We start from the raw sequence: 24,529 nt of genomic DNA on the forward strand, positions 1-24,529 counted from the left end.
CTGTGTGTATGTATCAGCTGAGGAAATCTGAACACTAACTGGTGGCAACAGATTTAAGAATTAGTGTTGGCTTTTGAAGTGTGACAATGATATTAAAGTTACATTTTTAAAAAGTCATTACCTTGTAGTAATACACACTGAAATATTTATGGGTATGACACTTTGGATTTGCTTCAAGATCATCTGGGAAAAAATGGAGAGATAACTGTGAAGCTGGGTGACAAGTACCTACGAAGTCATTACACCACTCTCCCTACCTTTATGTTTGAAATTTTCCATTAAAAATTTTTTTCAAGTGACTTTCTCAGATGCCACATACTGCCACTAGGACTTGATCTCTGTGGATAGATATGTTAAATATCTATAAATAAAGATCTATAACAAAGATAACATAAAAACATAAATAAAGATAACATATGTTAAAATAACTTTCATACAGCAGACACACAGATTTGGAAGAAACCTTTGTAATAAAGCCAATCATACAATTTATCATCCAAAGCAGAGCATCCTAGAGTGGGAAGGGGGACATTATTAATAATTAACCAGGACAAGAGATATAAAGAGGAACATGGTTGATTGCTTTGCACATATGATAATCTAGCTCAGCTCCCGACTGCTCAGAATTATCCCCCTTTAGGCAAATATCTCCAATAAAGAAGTTACATGGCATCTATTTCAATTCTCCCAACAAAGAATTCATTTCTCCTAATACAACACCAATTTTTTAACTACAGTTGTTTTTTTTTTAATTAAGTAATCTCTATACCCAACATGGGGCTCAAACTCATGACCCTGAGATCAAGAGTCCCACACTCCACCAACTGAGCCAGCCAGGTGCCCCAAATCTAGACCAATTATTAAAAACTCTTGTGTAGAGTCGAAAGCTGCTTCCTAATAACTTCTTCCTGGTAATATTGGTTTTACTTTCTGGAAAAACAAAGTGTGATGAGTAGAAAGAACCCTGTATTAAGAGAAGAAAACTAGATCTGCCATTAGCTAATACCATCCTGGACAAGTGACTTAACCTCTCTGAGACTCCATTTCCAGTCATTCTCTCTTTAAAAACTAGGACCATGAGTTTCTTCAAGCACTGTTGATGTGTCAACTACACGCTAGTTTCATGTCAACACAGCACCCATGTATGGTCTGCTATGCCACTGGCCCAGCACAGGGACCTCCCTCCAAGCGACACACAGGATGTTTCTGTTAATAAAGAATAAGAGTGCTGGCTTTCTCTATAGTCACATCACATTAGTGGTTCACACTATACATCCCTGATCTTTCCTCACATAAATGCTCTCCTTTACCTTTGCAGCTAATTTTTGAAATCCAAATGAGGGACTCCACACTCTCCTTGTCCAATTTCATCCTGTTGTTTCTGATCCAATATACAAGCTTAGTGAGATAAATTTAAGTTTTGCACACACCATAGTATCAATCTCTTTAAATGCGTGCTCTCCCACAAGTTGAACAAATATATCCATATCATTCACCAAAATGCTGAATAAAACATAGTAAAACATACGACCCTAAAAACCTTCCAATGATTAACCAATTTATCATTTTTTGGTTCAAAAACATAAAATATCCAGCAAACAACACAGAGAAATGGTCAAGATTTTCTGCTGAAATGATTTGCTATGTCAGCTGATGAACCATCAAAAGAGAAATAATGTTAGTTTGACATAACTTGCTTTTTTTTAAAGATTTTATTTATTCATTTGTCAGAAAGAGATAGTGAGAGAGAGCACAAGCAGTGGGGAGAGGGAGAAGCAGGCTCCCCACTAAGCCTGATGCGGGGCTCGATCCCAGGACCCCGGGATCATGATTTGAGCCAAAGACAGATGCTTAACCAACTGAGCCACCCAACATAACTTGCTTCTAAGTAAACCTCCGTTGGGTACTAAAGACAAAACATGTTTCAAATGCTCTCAAACCATTTGTTTAATAATCAGCTCTTGAATCTTACCCAATGCCAGTATAAAAATTAGACAGTAATTTCAAGAATGTATCTCTCCTTCATCTTCTCTAAATATAGGGACCATGTTTTTCTTCATCTGAAGTCTGCTGCCACTATCCACAATTTCTCCACCCTGACGGTTATTTGGCAATTCTAGTAATTCCATTTTTCAAAAAGATCACCACTACAAAAAGAACATGGGTATGGCTAATTAATTCAAACAAGAATTCTACCGAGCTCTCTCTATTCAGTACCATGAAACTTTCACATAGATGAGGAAATAAAGTTGTTCTGTCCCTGGGACAAAAATATTTTTTGAACGAGCACTGTAATGTTGTCTCATGAATAATATGATTTGAATTATCAACAGTAGTTATACATCCCCTTACCAAGGACACTACCAAGGAAGCTGTTACAACAGGTAGTAAAGTAGATAGCAGCAAAGGATCTTTGCCTCTAAAAATAGAGTTCTTTTGCTTCAGTTAATTATTAGGATGACATAAGTTCTGACAAATCCATGTCTCTTAAGAGGAAATGTAGCAAGACTAACAGGCTGAGGGGAGAATATTCTATTTTAATTACATTTGCCTTTGATCTCATCTCATTTCTTTCAGATCCCTTCTGTTTCATAAAATAAAACTGGGTACTTAATCAGCTCGTCACTTAGACTCTACCCTGAAGTACAGGCTAAGGTGAAAATCTTTTGATAATTTCATCTATAAATAAATTTTAAGTACATTTTAAAATGAAAACCCAATTTTTTCACTCACAAATGTCCAAAGAATTCAGCCATATAATCTGAGCCACCTTATTATCTTGACATTTAAGTCTTCCTCCCTCATCTTCTCCACATGAAAGAAAAATCACCCAAGTGATTTTACAAAGTGGCTCAAAACTGTTGTTTAATTTGCGATCTGACCATAAATTAAATGACAATTTTTATATCAAAAAGATAAAATTAAGACAATTAAACATGCATCAGACGAGATAACAGACCAGAATCATGAAGTTATGTTACTAGGTCAGGGCCTCCAAGATAAGTTAAGATCACGGGCAAACTAGTCACAAAGACACATACAGTAAAATACAGCATTTAAGACTATTCCCTATCTCTCAGAGCTGAAACTCAGCCTTTATCTCTCATAAAACTGATGAACTTCACACTCTATCTTCACAAACTTCTTGTGAAACTTGCCCTCAGAAAGAAAACCAACCCCAAGTGTCCAAGAGATATCCACACAAAAGTGGAAACCTGTCAGTTAAATTCCAATCAGATTTTAGTCAACGGACCGCCACCCTTCCTAGCGATGTATGACAGATGCCTCTAGCATCTGATGTTGTGTTTACTTCCTACTGAGCGATGCCATTGCTTATTTTTACTTCCTGCTGAACTTTCTCACTGTGAGCTGCTGATTATTCGTGTTTATTTGCTATTATCTGCTTCTACTGCGAAGCACACTGTTACTATGAGATAATAAAAAACAATACTTATTTCCCAGCATGCTACGGTGGGAATCCACCGTCCTCGGACGTCCTGGATTTGAATTCTGGGTCCCTGACTTCCCAATTATGTGACCTCGGGCTGCTAGTCACTCAAAACTCTATGAGCTCTCCCTTATATGGGAGATTAGAATGAGATCATTGAAGTAAAAATACTTTGGAAAATATGGACTGCTATACAACTGTAAATACTTCTTTCTAATACCTCACTGAATTATACAAAGCAGAAATCCACGGCTGATGTGGCACAGCGTGACACAGACAATACTTGCCAAAAAATCCAGAGAAATAACCACAGAATGCAAGATGGGGGGAAAGAAACCACACCAATCTTTCTTTCAATTCTGAGTTCATTGTTTAACAATGTGACTTCTGCTGACTGCATCCACAGGCACAAACCAGAGCACCAGAAGCAGAATGAAACTAGCACACAAAGAACAATCTCAGACCAGACTTTATGCTCCAGCTCCCACAAAAACAGTGCTTGGAAGATGCTGCAAAAGCCCACTCATAAACTTGCAGAAACTTTGTGAAAACCAAACGTTAGCCTGTGGAATTCATGAAAAAAGAAAAATAAACAAAAACACTCAATAATACTTCCTACTGTTAAATAATTCTGAAATGCCCAGCAGCTGGCCCAAGAAAGATGTTTCAAAAAAAAAAAAAAATAGTATGAAGGATCCTCTGAGTTCACACACGACAGAGCTAAACAAGTCTAACAATGAACAAAAGCAAGTCCCCGAAATCCACAGTAGCTAAAGTGGGGGGAAATCTGTGGAAATGAATGAAAATTCAGGATGCTGAAAAATAAGGATAAACTAAAATTCTTCAAAAGTCAATATAAGAAAATGCTTTTCAGAAGCAATGAAGGAAAAAATTCTTACAAATAAAACTACTACCAAAGTAAAAACAGTGAAAGGTGTACAAACTCTAGCCAACATTTACTGAAAATATGAAAAAATCAAAAACCAAGCAACAGAAAATGAGCAGTTTTTCTGTTTGGTCTTTAAGTAGGCACAGGGCTCGAACTCACAACCCTGAGATCGAGACCTGAGCCGAGATCAAGAGTCAGACACTAAACTGACTCAGCCACCCAGAGGCCCCTAAAGCAGTTTCTTTTTTTTTTTTTTTTTAAAGCAATGGTATCACAATGACAACTTTTTCTGTTTCATCATTTAAATCTAAGTTGATGATAACAACGGACAAAGACAGTCATGCTCCTGCCAGGAAAATTACGCAAGCCAGAAAGAAACAAATCAAGCAAGGTCTGTAAGAGCGAGTTATCTACACATACAGCAATTTTCAGAGAAGAGGTGGAGAAATACGCAAAACCCAAGTCATAACAGCTCAGAAGTGCCAAGGTCACCCCAACACAGTAAAAAAAAAAAATAAAATAAAATAAAAAAATAAATAAAAATAAAGCATTAAGAAACGATGAAACAAAAGCATGTAACAGAGACCAACAGAACCATGGGAGGATCCCTGAGGGCACAAGGGCAAATTCTAGAATATTATAGAATTTCATATATTCTGCCCATAATCCATGAAGTAAGGTTTGATCCATCATGGCTACCCTGTCGTGAAAGTAGGGTTCTGTTGCCCAGCAACAGCATTTCAGTGAGGTTCTAGAGCAGTACGATATTAAATAAACGATTTCAACAACAAATCAGATAGTCCACTCCATGGTTAAAACTTTCTAAGACTTGCAAGATTCCCGGACTCTTAAGAGTATGTGGAGACATGGAGCATGTAATCCTTCACAGAAACAGACTGACTTGCATGTGGCTGGTGGCCAGACCCCTGGATGCTCCAGAAAACAATGCTTTTGTATAAGCCATTCCACTGCTCAATTAACAACACTTGCTGAGTCCTCAAAGTGGAGAAGGGCCCCCTGAGCCTCTACAACCAGAGCTAGAGAGCTGTGCCCCTCCCCTCTCAAGGAAGCTGCTACTTAAAATCAAAGTCCCTACTCTAAAAGGCAGGATCCCTTCCATTTCCCCAAACCACAAGCAGCTTGGTTATCTGAAACCCTGAAGAGTCCTGCTGAGGTTCAGAACTCATAAACACAGAGCCACAGTGGTCTGAGGCACTCCTCTGAAAGAAATGCTTTTACTTCTTCAGAAGAAGGGCTCACAGGGCTTCACAGTGACCACGCAGACTACGCACAAAGCTCTCTGGAGGAAGACAGGCCACCATAAAATGCCATGCATTTATCTTTCCCCAATTTGCTAAAGGCAAGGACCTGAAGGCCAATAATCTGTCCTGTCTTCGGTATTCGCCACTAGGCCGCCAGGCTCTCTCCAGACCTTCCTCCTGCCTCTTGGTAGGCGACCTCAACCCCAACTCCACACAACATGAATATTAATATATTCAAAGATATGTTTGTATATGTACAATTAGTAATAACACACCATCAGTGTGTATTCCCTACCCTTTCTCCTTAAACTTTACCCATGTCCTTTCTAAGTCTTTGATCTTTTCCTCCTCCCTCTGGAGCCTGAGCCTCTGTAGGTCTGCTCCTAGACCCGTCCCTTCCACCCTCCTACAGGTTCCTCTTCTGCTCCTGCTCTCCAGTGACTGTACTCTAATTACTAATGTTACCTAACAAACTGCCCCCAAACTGAGAGGTTCGAAACAACCATTTTATTATAGTCATAGACTCTGGGGCTTAGACATACAGGCAGAGTACAGATGAGTGATTCTTTTGCCCCTCGCAGCTCTGACTGAGATCACTGAGCGGTATTCAGCGGGTGGCCAGGGTTCAATACAGTTTCCACTCACGGGTCTGGTACCCGGGTAACTCACAGCCCGAACCTGCCAACCGCACGCCTCCCAGTGGTGTCTCCATGAGGCGCAGCGAACCTGGCAGCAAGGCCACCTCACTGTAGTCAGACATATTCCTTTCTTTTTATTTTTTTAAGATTTCATTTATTTATTTGAGAGTGTGTGTTTGAGAGAAAGAGAGAGAGCAAGTATGAGCGGGGGAGGAGCAGAGGGAGAGGGAGAAGCAGACTCCCCACTGAGCAGGGAGCCAGACACGGGACTCGATCGCAGGACCCTGGGGTCAGGACCTGAGGGCAAGGCAGATGCTCAACCAAATGAGCCACCCAGGCGCCCCAGTCAGACTGTATTTTGATGCAGAGCACAGGGCTCCAAGCATAAGTATTCCTGCTGAGAAGCCCAACCCGAAGCTACCTAGCCTCAGAAGTCACGCAACATGACTGCATCATTCCACTGGTGAAAATCGTCACAAGCCCACCCAGAATCAGGGGGAGGCAAACTACACTCCAATCCCTGAAGGAGGAGTGGCAAGGTCACACTCAGTACAGAAGAGCATGTGGGACAGGAGAGTCAATTGTGGCCACCTCTGGACAAGCCACCACAGTCTCCTACTTCAATGAACACCTCATCTAAAATCATGCTCCATCTAATCCTTTTTAAAATTGTCCATTCTCTGTGCTGCTCAGAGTAGGCCAAGACAAGGAAACATGAGAAGGTAATTACAGGCAAGGGCAAAAGAATTAGCAAAACTGAGGGAGCACAAAACCATGTGCCCCAAGAATGATGAGTAGACGACGCTGATAGGAACAAGATGTTCAGAAGGGAGAACAGCAGACAGACTTGAAAACAAAGGTTAGGGACAGACTGTCGAAAAGTAATCTGGTTTTGGGAGAAGAGAGAACGCTGGCAGGGTTACGATGGTGCCAAACAATGGAGGCCCTCCGATCCCGTGCTGCAGAATCTGGGCTGGGGAGGCAGGTGTGCTCTGCGACGGGCAGCTGGGGTGGAGGAGTGAAAGCGTTCTGACGTTTGTGGATTCTTTCCTCTCCTTTCTACGGGAGATGGCCAACTCTGCGAAAGCAGGTAAAAAAAAATCTGATGTCTGAGTGCAGTTGCCTGGAACTTGTCTTACCCAAGTACGGTGAAATCACAGGGAAGAAAAACACAAGGATAAGAACAATAAAAATAAAGAAATAACCAGAGAAGAAACAATCACTCTACAGAGGCTCTACGTTAAGATGACCAAATTCTCTGATTTCAACACTAAGTAGCATTCATTCTTTAGTTATGAGACTTTGGGCATATTGTCAAGCAACACATTTTATGTCTAACTAATCATTTCATGATCTGCTTCCTGGATCCATCTCAAAGATAGAATCAAAAGCCCGGCTACTCTCGGGATAGATTCAACTTTCTCTTCTTCCCAAGTTAGTTTTATACTCTTCATTCTATAATAAGATATTTATGTATTAAGAGTTGGTCTTTACAAAGTAAAACTGGTTAGTCCTATTCTAGCCCAAGTACTGGTAAACGACCTTTCTGAGTCTTTTTCTGGGTTCTTTCCAAATATGCATATCAACCTCATTGATGTATATAAGCTTTCATTCTCTTTCCCTCTCTTCAATAAGGAAATTATGCTGGCCTTTCTCAGATCTTTAGATATCCCTCCTCTCACTGAAAGGTCACAAAACTTAGGTTCCTTCCAATTAAGACTTTGCACACAAGACCGAATTGCTTAGTGCCCTGGTTTCATTCATTTAATCAACAAATGTCCCCTGATCAACTACTCCACAGGTCATACAGACCTTAGAAATCAAAGCGGTTCCCACCTCTAGAGTTTCACAACATTATTATCTCAGGAACTACAGATTTAATTTGATACAATAATCTGGATATCAAATTCTCCCATGTCTTGAATCTAAATTTCTCCCTTCGTGCCATCCTCGGTACACCAGCAAGATGTGGCTGCTTCTCTAATGACACCGCCTAATGTCCCTAAATCTGACATCAAATCCATCTTCGTGGCGTTTTCTTTTTTTCTGTAGAGCAGCACAATTTATCTCTCCTTGCCCTGCATTCCTCTTAAGAGCCAGAACACAAAGGAAACCAAGAGCTACACTAATGATGCTGCTGAACCCCGCCAAAGATGGGAGTTTCTACAAAGATGAGAAAAGAACCAGAAGTGGAAATGATCCACACCACTACAGATTGTTACAGGTACCATGTAAAATAACTCAGGCATGAGTCGGCACTCTCTTTACAAGCGGGATCTTCTCCCAGATGAACTGGGCTAAAGGCAATTCTTGTTCTCCATAAATAAAATCAAATTGCCAGGACCCCTAGCTGGCTCAGTCGGTTAAAAGTCTGCCTTCGGCTCAGGTCATGATCTCGGGGTCCTGGGATCATGACCCACATCAGGCTCTCTGCTCAGCGGGAAGCCTACTTCTCCATCTCCCTCTGCCTGCCTGCTGCTCTCCCTGCTTGTGCTCTCACTCTCTCTCTGACAAATAAATAAAATCTTTTTTAAAAATCACCAAATTGTGACTGCTGAGTCATACGAAAGGAGGAAAACTGCTCGTTTTCTAAATTCTACCACATAGTTCACCCTCTGGCATGGTAACTTGAAAAAACTAAACTGACACTTTGATCTTAATATTAAATAGTGAAGAGGGGTACCTGGGTGGCTCAGTGGGTTAAAGCCTCTGCCTTCGGCTCAGGTCATGATCCCAGGGTCCTGGGATCAAGCCCTGCATCTGGGCTCTCTGCTCAGCAGGGAGCCTGCTCCCCCGCCCCCCGCCTGCCTCTCTGCCTACTTGTAATCTGTCAAATAAATAAATAAAATCTTTTAAAAATATATTAAATAGTGAAGAAATGTGACTTAAATTATCTCTGCATTCCATACAGTTTGAAAATCCAATGGAAATACTTAAGTCATAGCCAGAGCAAAGAGTCTTGATGGCTGCCGCTTACAGGAAGAGAAAAATCCCACTGTTGAGGGCAAGAAACACAGAGAAGGAATAACTAAGCAATAGCACAGCCTAAGTAATTAGAACTACCCTTGAAAATCAAAACCCAAAACAAAACACGCTGCCTGCCTCTGAGGACTTCAACATGACTTCATGGTGGGGGGGGGGGGGGGGGGGGAGCACACTAACACACTTATCTGTGTTATGGGAAAACCAGGCAAGACTTACAAATGATGTCAAAGATCACTCAAGTTTTTGCCCCAGACCGACAAAATGGAAAGGGTAATTTCAAACTGTACAATTTGCCGAAGTCTGAAGATTTTTGCTCTTTCAAAGGAAGAAAGCAGAGACGAATAACAATAGTGTACTTCCTGGCCTTAGGAAGAGGGAGACAGGACTCTCCAGCTGCACTTCCTAGAGAAATATGCCAGCTGCCTTCTGTAAACGGAGATCAAATTGCCAAGAATGTACAGGATCGCAGTTATGATAGATGACCTAAAATACCGATCTGTTGCAAAGAGGATGTAGTGCAAACCACACAGGAACTGACAGGAAATCAGCCCTTGGGCTGGCACTTACACATTCGAGAAGGCTAGTAGGAATCCTGGACCTCTGGCAGCCAAATTTCATCATCTTCCTTTGTAGGAAGAGTTATCCTTCAGAAGGAACAGTCCAAAAAGCCTTGTACAAAGCTTTTTGGTGCCTGTTCCTTTTTAATAACACTGCCCCCTGCCTGAACCAGAGGTTTAACATGGCTAAAAGTCCAGCTGAGGTCCTCTAGCACCAAAAATCACATGTTTGCTGGCACACACACACACCCCCCTTCCTTCCCTCAGCCATGAGCCTGCTGGATGCCATCAGTGATTCACGGCCTGGGCTGATGGTAAGGAGAAAAACTAATATTTAGAGTTCACTAAATCATGAGTCATCCTCCTAGAAGAAAAGAAATCCTTACAACTGGCAGGACTATGGGACGAAATTTTAATAACCATTTTTAACATTAGTATTCATGCCATAAAAGTTGGCAGAAGGAAAACAATTTAGAAGCATGTGATATTTGGTTTGCTTGTGCCTTATAAAAGTCCAGTTCATGCTCCAAGAAAAAGAATGAGTAGGATATCTACTACCTATTCCTAGACTTGCCTTCTGGACTCACTGTTGCCAAGTTACTCATTCTCCCACACAACACTTTCCATATTAATTTTGACCCTTCAGAATCAGAAAGAAGTCCTGCCTTCTTTGCACCCAAATGCCAAAATGGAATCTTTTAGTATTTCACCTTTATAAAGGGAATGTTTGAAAACAGGCCTCTCTGGCTGTGACATCAGTGAGTTACTGAGGCCTCCAAGGGCCGGAGGAAGCATTCCCAGTCCTTCGCAGCGCTGCTGTACTCCTACGGCACAATCTGGCAATGGCCAGGGACCAAGTCTTTAAAGCTGTTTTATGGTATTTAACATATGGTCATAAATTGCTCAGTGCTCTAAAGAGGGGCTAAATTTGCCACCCCTATTGATGAGAAATGTTCTTATTTATTTAAATTTAGTGGCAAATTGGCACTGGTCCAGATGGAGAGGTTTAGGCATCAGTACAAAAGAAGAACTAACTGGAGATGAGTTGTATGTAACTTTCCTATACACTGAATGCAACCACATCAACTTGGGCTCACAGTACCACTATCCAACACAGGGCATGACAGTACTGTGCAAAGATTCTAATTTCTAAGGCCCCAGGAAGGGGGCAACATAAATTTTATTCAGACTGCACAAGAATTTTTTTTTTTAAACAATTCTCTCTTCTCCTCAAGCTAACTCCATTTCCTCCCCGAGTCCTTCATTCCTCCTCACAAATTAGATGTATCTGGTCTTCATCTGCAATCCCAAATTTACAAAACTCCCTGGAATGTCCTGAGCCTTCTAGCCACCACCTTCGTCTTTTGCCATATTTTTGGTTAAGTTGTTTGTGTTTTTTTAATGGCTCTAATTCCCCATCACTAAAGACATGATCTTACTAAAACATTTTGTTCCCTTCCTTTTTACAACCTGGCCCTGTAGCCAAAGGCAGAAGAAAAACAAGGATTTTTGTTCTATTTTGTTTCAGTGGGGTTGTTACCAATGGGATTAATGTGAATGGTATTGAAAGAGAAATGGTAAGGGTAAAGCCACTACTGGCTTTCTTCTCTTATTTTCTCACATGGGCAATATAGAACTATAGTCACCATGCTATAGATTACATCCCCATGACTTATTCTATAACTGGAATTTGTACCTTTTGATACCAAAGGACCACAAGAGAAGTAAAGAAAGAACAGCACCAGATATAGATACGAACGTCCTTAAACGAATATGAATGAACCAAATCCAGCAATACCTAAGAAGGATAATACATAATGATCAACTGCGATTAATCCCAGGAAGGCAACATCGTTCAACATCTGAAAATCAGCTTACTTACATATTAATAGAATAAAAAAGAGTCGTCATCCTAACAGAGAAAAAGCATTTAACATATTAACATTCTTTTCATAATAAAAACTCTCAGCCTGTTAAAAGAGATGGTGACTTTCTCAAACTGATAAAGGGACACTACGGTTGACAATTGTGCTTAGTGATGAAATGCTAAACACCTTCCCCTTAAGGGTGGAAATCAGGCAAGGATGTCTGATTTCATCACTTCTACTCAACACTATGCTGGAGAGCCCATTCAGTGCAGTAAAGCAAGAATAAGAAATATAAATCCTACAGACTGGAAAGGAAGAAGCAAAACTGTCTTTTTCACAAGTGACATGATTGTTTTTAAAGAAAATACATAAGGAGCCTACAAAAAAGTTACTAAAAACTAATAAGTGAATTTAAGGATACAGAGGAAATAATGCCTAATATTGGAGAGACTACCATTTTCATCTACTAGAACGCTTGATATTAAGATGTAGGTTCTCTACAAACTGACCTTCAGATTCAGTGCAATTCCAGCAGGACTTCTACATTTGACAAGCTGATTCTAAAATCTCTATGGATATACTAAGGACCTAGAATAGCCAAAACAGTTTTGAAAAAGAAGTTCACAGCAGCACTGTCCGCAGTCGCCAAACTGTGGAAAGAGCCAAGATGCCCTTCAACAGATGAATGGATAAAGAAGATATGGTCCGTATATACTATGGAGTATTATGCCTCCATCAGAAACAAACTGAGGGTTTTAAAAGGGAGGAGGGGTGGGGAAGGGGTGAGCTTGGTGATGGGTATTAAGGAGGGCCCAGATTAAATGGAACACTGGGTATTATACACAAACAATGAATCACAGTACACTACATCAAAAACTAATGATGTACTATATGATGTCTAACATAACATAATCAAAACTTTAAAAATTATTTTAAAAAAAAGAAGTTATAGGACTCACACTACCTAATTTAGAGACTTACGCTAAAGCTATAGGAATTGAGACAGTGTTACAGGCACATGAGGAGAGAGGAAACATCAGCGGAATACAATGTAAAGTCCAGAAACAGACTCATATGTAAGTGGTTAATTAATGTATATGTGGTCAACAGCTAAAAATATAAAACTCCTAGGAGAAAATCTTCAACACCTTCAGATAGGCAAAGATTCTTAAAAAGCCGGAAGTATAAACTATAAAAGAAAAATTGTTAAACTGGACTTCATCAATATTAAAAACTTCTGCTCCTGGAAAGACATCATTAAGAAACTAAAAAGGGAAGCCATAGACTGGGAGAAAATACTGACAAAGTAACAACTAACTTCTTTCTAGACTACATAAAGACTACCTATAACTCAACAAAAAGCCCAACAATCCAATCAAAATGTTGAGCAAAAGATGTCAACAAGGGGGCACCTGGGTGGCTCAGTGGGTTAAAGCCTCTGCCTTCATCTCAGGTCATGGTCCCAGAGTCCTGGGATGGAGCCCTGCATCAGACTCTCTGCTCAGCAGGGACCCTGTTTCCTCCTCTCTCTCTCTGCCTACTTGTGATCTCTCTCTGTCAAATAAATAAAATATTTTTTTAAAAAAGATGTCAACAGGCATTTCACAACATAAGAGAGATGGACAGATGGAAATAAAAATGCAAATTAAAACCACAATGAGCTATCACTACACATACACTAGAATGGATATAATTAAAAATAATAACAATACCCAATTTGGCAAAAACATAGAGTAACTAGACTGCTCATAAATTTCTAGCAGGAATGTAAAACAATACAACCACTTTGGAAAACAGGTTAGCAATTACTTATAAACATACAGTTAGCTTACGACACAGCAATACCAGTCCTAGGAATGTACCCAGGAAACTTAAGACGTATCTCCACAAAAGACATGTACAAAAATATGATAGTGGCTTTATTCCTAATAGGCAAAACCTGGAAACTCAAATGTCCTCAATAGGTGAATAACTACAAAAAACTGTGGCACATATACCTGTATAATGTCGTACTATGTGGCACTAAAAGAAACGAAATACTGATATGAGGAAAATTATGGACAAATCCCAGAAACATTATGCTGAATGAAAGAAGCCAGACGCCAAAAACTTACATCGTATATGATTCCATATATATGAAGCTCTAAAACAGGCAAAACTGTTCTATAGCTTGAAAGAGAAGGCTCAAGGATTACAGGGATGGTGGTAGAGGAGACAGACTTAGAGAAGGAATGAAATGTTCTATATCTTGGAGGGATGGAAATGTTCTGTATCTTGACTATGGTTGAGTTATTCAGGTGTTTACAACTAACAAAGTGTATTAAACTGTACATATTAAGTGGATACATTTTATTATATACAAATTATACCTCAATAAAGTTAATATTTTTAAAAAGGAATATAAATTTCCACCTCAGACTCACTGTGTGATTAAATGAGATCATTTATATAAGCCTAACTCTCTACTTCTGCTAAATAAAATAAATGCTAAATAAGTTATTTTAATAATTATATCAGCTATTTTTTAATAAATGATAATCAGAAGGTTTTTTTTAACATTCCAGAATTCCAAGAAAAAATGTTCTGAAATACCAGGACAAAGGAATCCTCAAAATCGAAGGGAGAGATAATGTCTAATCCACGAAATTAGCACTTCTTACTTGCCTTTCATGAGCAATTTTTTAGAACATTCACTACATCAAAGGTGACCTGCCTCCCTAATTAGCCTCTAAAAATACCCTGAATGCTAGATAATAATAATCTTTAAGTAAATGAATCTTTTAAAAAGATAAAAATAAAAGTAAAATGAACTATGCTACCAAGGAAAATTATAACGCCTCTCAGCATGATGCAAAACACTAAGTCCCTGGACACAGTGTCCAGCTCTTTCCTTAGCTCAACTGTTACAAGTCAGAGGGAGCGCAGTTAACGCCTACTCTCCCTGCAGGTGATCTTGGAGATGAGAAGGGCGCCAGCTGAGGAGCGAGGAGCGCATCCATCAGAGCGGCAGACTGGTGAGTGCAAGTGAGGAACCAAAGATGCCCCTAAAACAGGCTACTTTAGGATTTCCTTGGTCCGTCCTACTACAGCCAAAACGGTGTGAACAAAAGCTGAAACTGGAAAGTCGGGGTATTTAAGAAGTACACCGTGCAAATCGGTTGTGTAGGCTTTTGGTTTGGATCGTTGTCAGCTGAGCTCCTATGAGGGGGGCCAGGGAGGCAGGAACGGCAGGCTGTGACAGCCCTTGAATACCAGGCTGAGAGTTTCAGTCACTAAAATACTGAAAGGGAGGAGGACAGGGTTAACGCAGAAAGATTACTCGGTTAACACTGTCCAAACAGATTATTTATTTTAAACAATGTAAGAAAGAAATCACACTGCCGTCCCAGTAAGTGCCAGCAGCTATAGCCACCGTAGCCAGCTTTCAGATCTATTGGTCAAAATGCAAAATACAAGGGACAGTAACAAACCAAAGTGCAAACTTCTTAGAGATGAGATTAAATCAACAGGACCTTAATAACTTTTTCAGCTGGGGCAACACTCGCCACAACACCCCGGGGCCTTTGCAGGCTCCCACCCTGGTGTTCAGTTTCTGCATCAGGACCCTGAGGGTCTCTACACAGTACTGCATAGGAAAGATCATAGAGGACAAACGCCAGGAAAAGAAAAAAAAAAAAAAATGAGCATTCTGAGTTGACCAATGCGGCTAGCTAAAACAAAGCAAAACGTGGCAGATCTGAGATGTGAGAAGTGCCGGGTAAGAAAGAGCACGTGCACACAGAGAGCAGCCAAGCCACACTCTTGTCTCCTGCAAGGAGACAGGATCCAACGTGAAGTTGAGTTTCAAGACCCAGTAAAGCAGAAGTTCTGGAACACTATTTGCAATGTGTCTGTAAAAATCTTTGTGTATGTGTGACCACTCTTTAAAAAAACATCCCACTTAAGTAGCAGTTCTAAGGTTGATCTCATTTTATTGTAATCATTCCCCAAAACATACAAATTTAAATTCAGTGATGAAAACTTGGAAATGAACAGTAACTTTACCATATTCCTCTGAGGACACGGGAGGGAATGTATTATCCAAATCATAATTTTTTTTTTAATTTGGGCTATTTTTTTTTTTAAGATTTTATTTATTTGACAGACAGAGATCACAATTAGGCAGAGAGCCAGGCAGAGAGAGAGGAGGAAGCAGGCTCCCCTCTGAGCAGAAAGCCCGATGAGGGGCTCGATCCCAGGACCCCGAGATCATGACCTGAGCCAAAGGCAGAGGCTTTAACCCACTGAGCCACCCAGGAGCCCCAAAATGATAATCTTTTTTTTTTCCACTTTTTCTCTTGGAAACAGACACACACACACACACACACACACACACACACACACACACACAGGCTTTTCCTCTGGGAAAGACTTTCCACTTCAAAAAACCTTTGGAGATAATTTTTTGGCATGACTTCTTCACTCTGTTGCAAATAGCTTTGAAATGTTCATCATTCCTCTCAAATGATAAACAACCATATTGCTTCTATTGTTAAAGACAAAAGGAAAAAGTCTGTAATTTCATTTGGAAGCTCTTTCGAAAGAATCCCTGTAACACTGTAACAGATACCTCTCTGGGTACCTGCCCAGCTCGTGCTTACCTGTGCTAAACTGTCCCCCTGTAACCATAACCCAGGACTCCTGATCAAACCCCTGGATCAAGAGTGGACACCCAGTCCAAGCTGCCAATAGGACCATCTCTCCCAAGAATAGAGACTCAAAGACCAGAGGCTGCCTCTGGTGGCCTTGAACTGAGTCACAAAGGGGGCTCAGCCATTTCCACTCTATGTGGAATCTGGGGGGAAAAGAATAAAGTAAATAAATTTAAAAAAAAAGAATAAAGTAAATAAAGTGACGACAGACTGTGCTGCAGGAGAAAGAGACAGAAGAACAAGGACACAGATGCTGATTGTCTGCTATGGTGTCTCCTATCCTGCTAGTCCCAGGCTCCTGTCCCTCTGAGGTCTGGCTATACTTCCTGCCCTTGGGCACCATGGAATTCATTTAATTCCCATGAAGACAAACAAATGCTTTACATTTCTTTCATTGGGTTTCTTATAACCAAACAGTCCCTGATTAAGAAAAAAAATTGTTAGTATGAAAAATACAAATTTTAAACAAAAGATTATTTCAAACTTGAAACCAATGTTAGCTAACAGCTTGATTTACTGGTCATTAATTTCCTCAGTATACTTAAAATATTTCAATAACCTCTTCCTGTATATACATAAGTAGTGCCATTCAAAGAACTTGTAAAATTGAGAATACTTCAAAGTTCTCTCACTCCTTCATTAAACCTCATCATGACCAGATCCAAAGAGTGAACATGGTTAATGTATTCCGCCAACATCTATTAAACGAGTCCCTCTATATGCTAGGCAATAAGCTAGAGATTGGAAATAAAATAGCAAACAGCCTCACTCCCTGCCCTACTTATAGGGTCCACAAAAACATCCACACAGTAATTTCTTCAAGAGTTAAATGCTACACAGAGTGACTACGGTCGCCATATCTACAAATCTTGTGTTTTTATAAAGCTCACTGCTCTTTCTCTGAATTTTGTTATAACTGGGAGATTTTCACTCGTTTTAGTGACATCATCCTAAACCTCAACATGCGTTTTTCCTTAAATTGGTCTCGATCACTGAAGATTCACTTTTCCGATTGTCTCTGCATAATGATGAAATTCAAGGACTTGTCTTTGACTTAGACATTCCCTGATACCCTGCACGGGAATCTTACACAAGTGGGCGTCTCTTCCACTGCCCCACAGTTGCCTCTTCACATTGAAGAGCTGAAGAAAAAAACAGCATTCCTGATGTACCATAATCTTCTGGTCTTTTTCATCTCAATGATTTAATTCTGAATGTGCGTAATTCTATAGATGTCAATTCACGAATTCATGGGAGAAATATGTCCTCTCCCTTGTCTTTCGTCCTCAGGATTACAAACTGCACAGTGTCCCTTATTCACAGAGGAAACATTTACAGAACTATTTTCTAATATATAAAATATGCTGAAATACAGATTTTAGTTACATGCTATTTTCATTTCATCTACTTTAAGGCAAAGTGAAATGTACACAGACAAAACAGATACAGACTCCAAATCTACAAAATAACCTACATCCTTCTTCTTATCTGAATTGTTAAGAGCAGCGTTCCAATTACAAATTCCCTGTATAGTAAATAACTTCCAAAGACTGAATTTCTGTTGGTAGAAGACTGATACAAGTAACAGACTGCCACATTCTTTATAACACGATACTTCAACCGACAAAAATCTGAATACTAAGCTTCATTAATTCATGTATGCATTCACTCCATTCCTTCAACAAATATTGAATTGAAGATCTTCACTAGGCTAGGGCCTGGAGATAGCATTTAACAAACAAAACAGTCTCCATCTCTAACCTCATTGAACTTAAAGCTGTGAAATGAAATTACTATAAGAGTCAAATAATTTGATTCAGCCTGGGTTAAAATTATAGTTGAAACCACCCACCACAAGTTTTCAATAGGATTTAATGAGAAACTTCAGATAAAGATGTTTATTATATAAACGGCTTTGAAACTGTAAAGCCCTGGGTTAGCCATTGCCCGGTGTTTAGAAAGATAAAGGTAAAAGTCAGAAAATATTTATCTAGTAGTTACCATAGAATATAATTTAAATCAATACTTATGAGTTTCTTGTTACCATGAAATTAAGTCTCTTTCTGGGTCTGTTTCCTAAATAAGGCAAAGAGCTTTTCTGTTTGTTTTGACAGTTATTTTCCAAGGACTATTAAACTATATAACCTCTCAATTACATGTTTGTTTTAGGAAACTACGTGTGTTAAAATATTTATTACAGAGAGTAATAGTTAATTATCTAAAGATGAACACTGTGTTGGTTGGAGGAGGTAGAATTCAATCACAAATCTTGTGATATTTAACCACTATGCCCTTACTGATCTTGAATATAATACATCTGAGATTATAAAAACTGATGGAGTAAAAACATATGTAAAAAGTGTCTGGCATTGCCAGGTTTTTTAAAAGTAAAATGAAGGAGTTTAAAAAAAAAATAGAAAAAGGCGTGAGTCTAACATTACTTTTAAAGCAATGCAAGATCTTAGTGTTCTCCAAGAGGGGAAAATGATTCTTTGCAAATTCATGATTTGCCCGGAATGATTTATTCTTTTACAATAAACTTGGTTGCTATAGTAAATTATCTGTTTCCATGAACTTCAAACCATGCACAGAACAAACCTATACTAATTATTGTGGTCAATAAAATATCTAAGTGTTCTACATCACTACTACTCTCAACATATAACAACTCGACAAACTCCTCACAGAAACATTTATTTAAAAACTGGAATGGGGCGCATGTGTGGCTCAGTGGGTTAAGACTCTGCCTTTGGCTCAGGTCATGGTCTCAGGGTCCTGGGATCAAGCCCCGTGTCAGGCTCTCTGCTCACCAGGGAGCCTGCTTCCCCCTCTCTCTCTGCCTGCTGCTCTGCCTACTTGTGATCTGTCTCTCTTTCTCTCTCTGTCAAATAAATATGTAAAATCCTTAAAAAAAATAAAATAAAATAAAAACTGGAAACATCTAATTTTGAAATAATTTTAAAATAAGCACAGCTGCAAAGAAAACAAGTTGAAAGAACGATAACCTAGATATTCCACAAGTTAAGGAAAGTAAGATAACTTTGCCATGTAATCACTGGCATGAACGAATTTATGTGGGCAGATTCACAAAACACTGGTGCAGTAAAGATGGTTCTGCTGATCTCCACTTCAGTTTTAACTGGATCAAAAGGTTTGTGTATTTGTTTTGATTTTCTTGGTGTAAATTTTTCCATTTTTTATTCTGTCAGAGAACAGTGCCTTGTGTTTCATAATTCATGGGGCTGATTTATTTTTGACAATTCTATCACATTTTCAACGGCTATTACAAAACAATTTCCATCTGCAAATTTTAGAAGGTTGGTAGTCTGGAAGCACCTCAAAGCACTGGTAGTCTGCGGCACCTCAAAGTATACACTTTTAGAGTTTAACTCGTAATTTTTTAAAGCGAGGGATTCTAACACTAACCTTAATCATATAACCAGTATCTTTCAGAGAGCCTTCCTAAATAATGTCAAGAATTTCAGAAGAAAAAAAATACTCATTTTTCCAATTCAATGAACTTTTATAAAAATAGTGTATAATCCATTGCTTTTTCCTTTTATTCGGCTGTGGGCTGTTGAAGGCTAGAATGCTAGAATCTTGACTTATCTTAATGCAGAAGACCCTCAACATGCAAACTTTATTTTTTATTCCATTATTATAAAGCATTCTATGGTTTAACTTAAGTCCTTAGTACATAATGATTATATAGAGCGGTAGCTTAAGAGGACATAATTAACTTATATGGTGAGTGCCAATCCAAATACCATAATCATCAATGTTATGCGAGGCTTCCTGTGAAAATCATATAGCTATGAGAAGATACAGAATATTAGTAAATGCTTTCTAACACAAACTCATACAGCGAGTAAGATCTTTGTGAAATTACATTATTTCTGGCTCAAGACTGTGGACTAACCACACACATTTATTTCTTCTCCCTTGTAAGAACCATCCTTCCATTAAATAATAATGAAAGAGGGAAAATAAGAATCCAAAACAACGTTAAGAGAAGAGGAAGGGAAGAGAGTAGCAATCAGTAGATGAGCGATTTCAACAAATTCCTAGAAGGCAGGATGGAGACCAAGGAGGAGTCACTGACGAGACAGGGCAGAGAAAGCTCTGGCAGCAGTAATGTGAGGAAAGCCATGTGTCCTAGAAAACCCATAAAAACTTGTGGTCATTCAGTGTAAGAAAGGGAAGAATGAAAAATGGGGCTACGAATGGGGAAATTAACAAAAAGCTCCATGGGGAACAGTCTATGATACCCGCCCTCCAAAAATGGCATGGTGACCAGATGTGTATGCCCCCCACAAAATGTAGGGGATTTCCTAAAGAAATAGAATGATTTCAGGGAGTGCCAGAAGAGCTGAACTCCCTAATATGACACACAGGGGTTCATCATACTAACAGCTAGCCCACCATTAACCCACATACTCAATAAGCTCGGTTCACCCATACAGAAGTCTTAATCAATGTTTTATTGTCTGTCATAAATGTAAGTAGACAACCAAAACCCATCTTTTTCACTTTCTTTTAGATTATATTTGAAAGAGCCAGAGAGAGAACACAAGTAGGCAGAGTGGCAGGCAGAGGGAGAGGAAGAAGGAGGCTTCCCGCTGAGCAAGGAGCCCGATGCGGGCCTCAATCCCAGGATCCTGGAATCATGACCTGAGCCAAAGACAGCCACTTAACCAACTGAGCCACCCAGGCACCCTAACCCATCTTTTATTTAGAATAACAGAGGACAAAGATGATAAACCAACAAAAATACAATCCCCGGAGAAAATTAAAATAATTACAAAAAACTTCCTTTAAAAATCTATATTCATTGAAAGCTTTCAAGACCCTGTATTCATAAAATAAGAACAAGATATTGTGAAAGAGGGACAGAGAGCAAGAGCAAGAAAGAGCTCTCAGAAACTAAGATACCAAATTATGACTATGGTAAATAACAATTACCAGAAGCGCTCCAGGAAAGGTAGAAGAGTGGAGGGAGGAAAGAAATCTAAGCAAAGTATTTGTCTGTGTTCCAGCAATTTCTTTAACCTACTAAAACACAGAATTTCCAATATATATACTCTACAAAACAAGGCTGAATCTAAGAGAAGAAACCAGGCAAACCCCACAGCAGGACTACAGATCATTCATTCAAGCGATTTAAAAACAAAAGCACAGAAGATAACGCGAGCTTTAGAACAGACAATAAGTTACTAATTTTGACACTGCAAAAGGAAAATAATACAAAAATTAAGAGGTGAAAGCAGAGGAATGGAGGGAAGGGCAGGAGCTAATATCTTTGTCTCACAAAGTGGGGAGCCAAAAGACGCTCTCTGATTCATGGGAAACTAAATAAAAATATCCTAACCCAGAGATTGCGCTTACATAACAACAGTGCTGCTACCTGTGTGCCGGCAACTTACTAAGAACATTCTAGGGGTTGTTCATTTTAACTGTACCATACGATGTTCAAAATGATCCTTAAAAAAAGAAAGGAAAAATGTTAAAGCTACAGGGTAACCAACACAGGAACCAGCAGTGGTGATAATAACTACATTAAAGGGGAGGAAAGAGAAAGATAAAGAGTGTGGTGAAAATAGGCAGATGCCTCGTGTATCAGAGCAGGAAGTCAAAAGATAACAATATCTAAAACTGGTAAGTCAAGAAACAGAGGCATAAATATTATTTAGACAAACGGCGATCATCCCCAGAAGAACTACATACTGAAACAACATCAACAAAATTTAAGTGGTTCCCTTGGGAAACAGGACTAGACTTGGGAAGAAATGTTAACAGAAGACTACCGCGTTTATGTGTAAAAAATTTCTGACCTTTTTCCATTTTTAGCCATGTGAGTGATTTACTTTGATCCTTTCTTTTAAATTTAGTGAATAATTTTTTTTCAAAAACACTCACAATCTAGAATGTCCTACGGGCAGGTGAAATTCGTATGTATTTTAATGGTTTCCAGAGAATGAGGTAATAATGCCAGCTCCATAAGTTACCATGTCCTACATTTTTCATTCATTTTTTTTAAATTTTTAAATCTTTTTATAAACATATAATGTATTATTAGCCCCAGGGGTACAGGTCTGTGAATCGCCAGATTTACACACTTCACAGCACTCACCATAGCACATACCCTCCCCAATGTCTACATTTTTCATTTAAAGCTGCACTTGTGATTCTACAGAATACCAAGATGTGGCCCCTGGTGGCCTGTCATTGTAAGACACAGAATCCACAGTCTGAAAGGCACTATTTCCTCATCTGTCCCATCTTTAACATTTATATTCTTTATTCCTCTTGTTAAGAATGGAAAGACCTCAGGACCCTGTTTACCACAAGAATAGGTTCAAGAGAGAAAATTCCTGGTGAGATCGTTACTAACTAACCAAAGCCACCAGTACTTCCACACTGGGCTAGAGCGTCAGCACTGGTCATAACGGCAGAGAAGGGCAGATACAACCCAGGGCATATAGATGTGGACTGAATCAGCAGCAGTAGGTCTTGCCTGCTCTTCTCCAAGGTTCCAAACCAGCGGTCCAAGAGCTCCGGCCACACCCCACACACATACGGCTGGAACGGCATTACACGTTGGCCCACACTATGATTTAACTTTTAAAAAAGTAGTCAGCATCCAAAACTGATATGGATTTCCACCTTTTCTCAATAAATCAACAGAGGCAGTCCCCTCCAGGAGGGTAGGTGTGCCCCAATTTGCCCCACCTAGCCCGCTCCCCTCATTTCTGTTACCAGTCCAGCTGTGGTAGCCATTTGCATTTCTGACCCTTGGAAACCTGTCGGCATTCCAAAACTATGCCAAGAGTCTCTGGGGTAGGACTCGTAGGCTCAGGGGGCGATCAGGAGCACATCAGCGACAATGGCTCTTGGCAGCAATGGCTCCAGAAGGAAGTTAGCGACAGTGGTACATAGCAGCCATTCCTACCGAAATGTTGTTTCTAAATAGTAGGTATTTTAAAGCAGTGGATTCTCTCCATTGGGGCATTACATAAGATCTTCCAGTGGAGGAAAAAAAAAAAAATACAAGAATTACCTCATAGGCCTAAAAATTGAGAATTTCGGTGTATGCCTCTTTGACCACAGCTTATTCCCTGCCAAGTGCCTTACTTTGAATAGAACGAGGAATGAAAGACAAACTTTTAAAAAAGTGGTAAATCCTAGCGATAACACCTAACAGCCAGAAGCAAAAACGGAAGCAAAGTCTGATAACTATTACTGTAATCTACACTTTCGATAAAAGAGTCATCATTTACTTACATTTTAATGTCTCTCCAGCATACGGTATGTGCAGTTTAAATCGGTCACAGTTGGGTCCAGGAGTCAATGATGTGCAGCTTTAATGAAAGAAAAGAAAAGATTTTTTTTTTAAGTCCACTTATTTATGACATCTAATAAAGTAAATGAAAACTGCTCCTTATAGATAAAAGATTAAAACACTGGCTTATAAAGAAAATAAAAGTTCCTGATGGTCATGGAGGCCCAGACAATAGGATATCCCCTGAAACAAATAATCCATTTATCTCACAATAAAACTTATCAGCTTTCTAAGGACAAACACCAAGGAAGCTTCAACTACTTCTCTCCAACAAGTGTATTGTGGCTTCCGATGCAGGTGTATTGTCCAAAACAGTCTTTGGCGTCAAGAATTTTAAGAGATTTATGGACAGATTTTAAATACAGACCCTTAACTTGCACTCATATTAAAAAGAGTCCACTTTTTTCTGACACCAGATCATTTTCTCTCTCCACAGGTAGGGCACTTCCTCTGGACTTGGCACCCCAGGACTTCCATCTAGCGCAGAGCATAAGGCACTGCCCTCGTGTTCGGATAAAATGCAAATGGAAAAGGAGAGTGAGTTAGTCACTCAGGTATGGGTTTGTTTCTTTTCCAATCTCTTACTTCACAAAATTATACGATGTTCTTTGTTCTTTACCCAGATTTACTTCACAAGCTCTTTCATGACCTCACAAGTCATAACCTCAACTGCACAACAGCAGCACTGACCTCATAAATTAATATAATATTAATATAAAGTCAACTGAGGAAATTATAAGCCTTCATTTAGTTTTTAAAAATGAAGTTTTTCCATTATAAAGTAAAGCAAAGATATGCTAAATTTCTTTCATAATTCCAATACTGACTATGAGACATCTCTGAAAAGGATAT

At 39.4% G+C, this 24,529-nt stretch overlaps 1 protein-coding gene across 4 annotated transcripts in view; it reads right to left on the bottom strand.

Moving 5' to 3' along the window:
* BABAM2 (BRISC and BRCA1 A complex member 2) overlaps nucleotides 1–24,529 on the bottom strand; it is a 401,243-nt gene that overhangs the window by 336,976 nt on the left and 39,738 nt on the right. For all 4 annotated transcript variants that reach the window (XM_032845827.1, XM_032845824.1, XM_032845825.1 and 1 more), the window contains exon 3: nucleotides 23,620–23,696. In XM_032845827.1, the coding sequence (XP_032701718.1) occupies nucleotides 23,620–23,696 (77 nt within the window). The remainder of the gene's footprint in view (nucleotides 1–23,619; nucleotides 23,697–24,529) is intronic.

The sequence above is a fragment of the Lontra canadensis genome, unplaced genomic scaffold (assembly GCF_010015895.1).
Source record: "Lontra canadensis isolate GAN:19392208 unplaced genomic scaffold, GSC_riverotter_1.0 scaffold170, whole genome shotgun sequence".
In the NCBI taxonomy this organism is placed as follows: Eukaryota; Metazoa; Chordata; class Mammalia; order Carnivora; family Mustelidae; genus Lontra; species Lontra canadensis.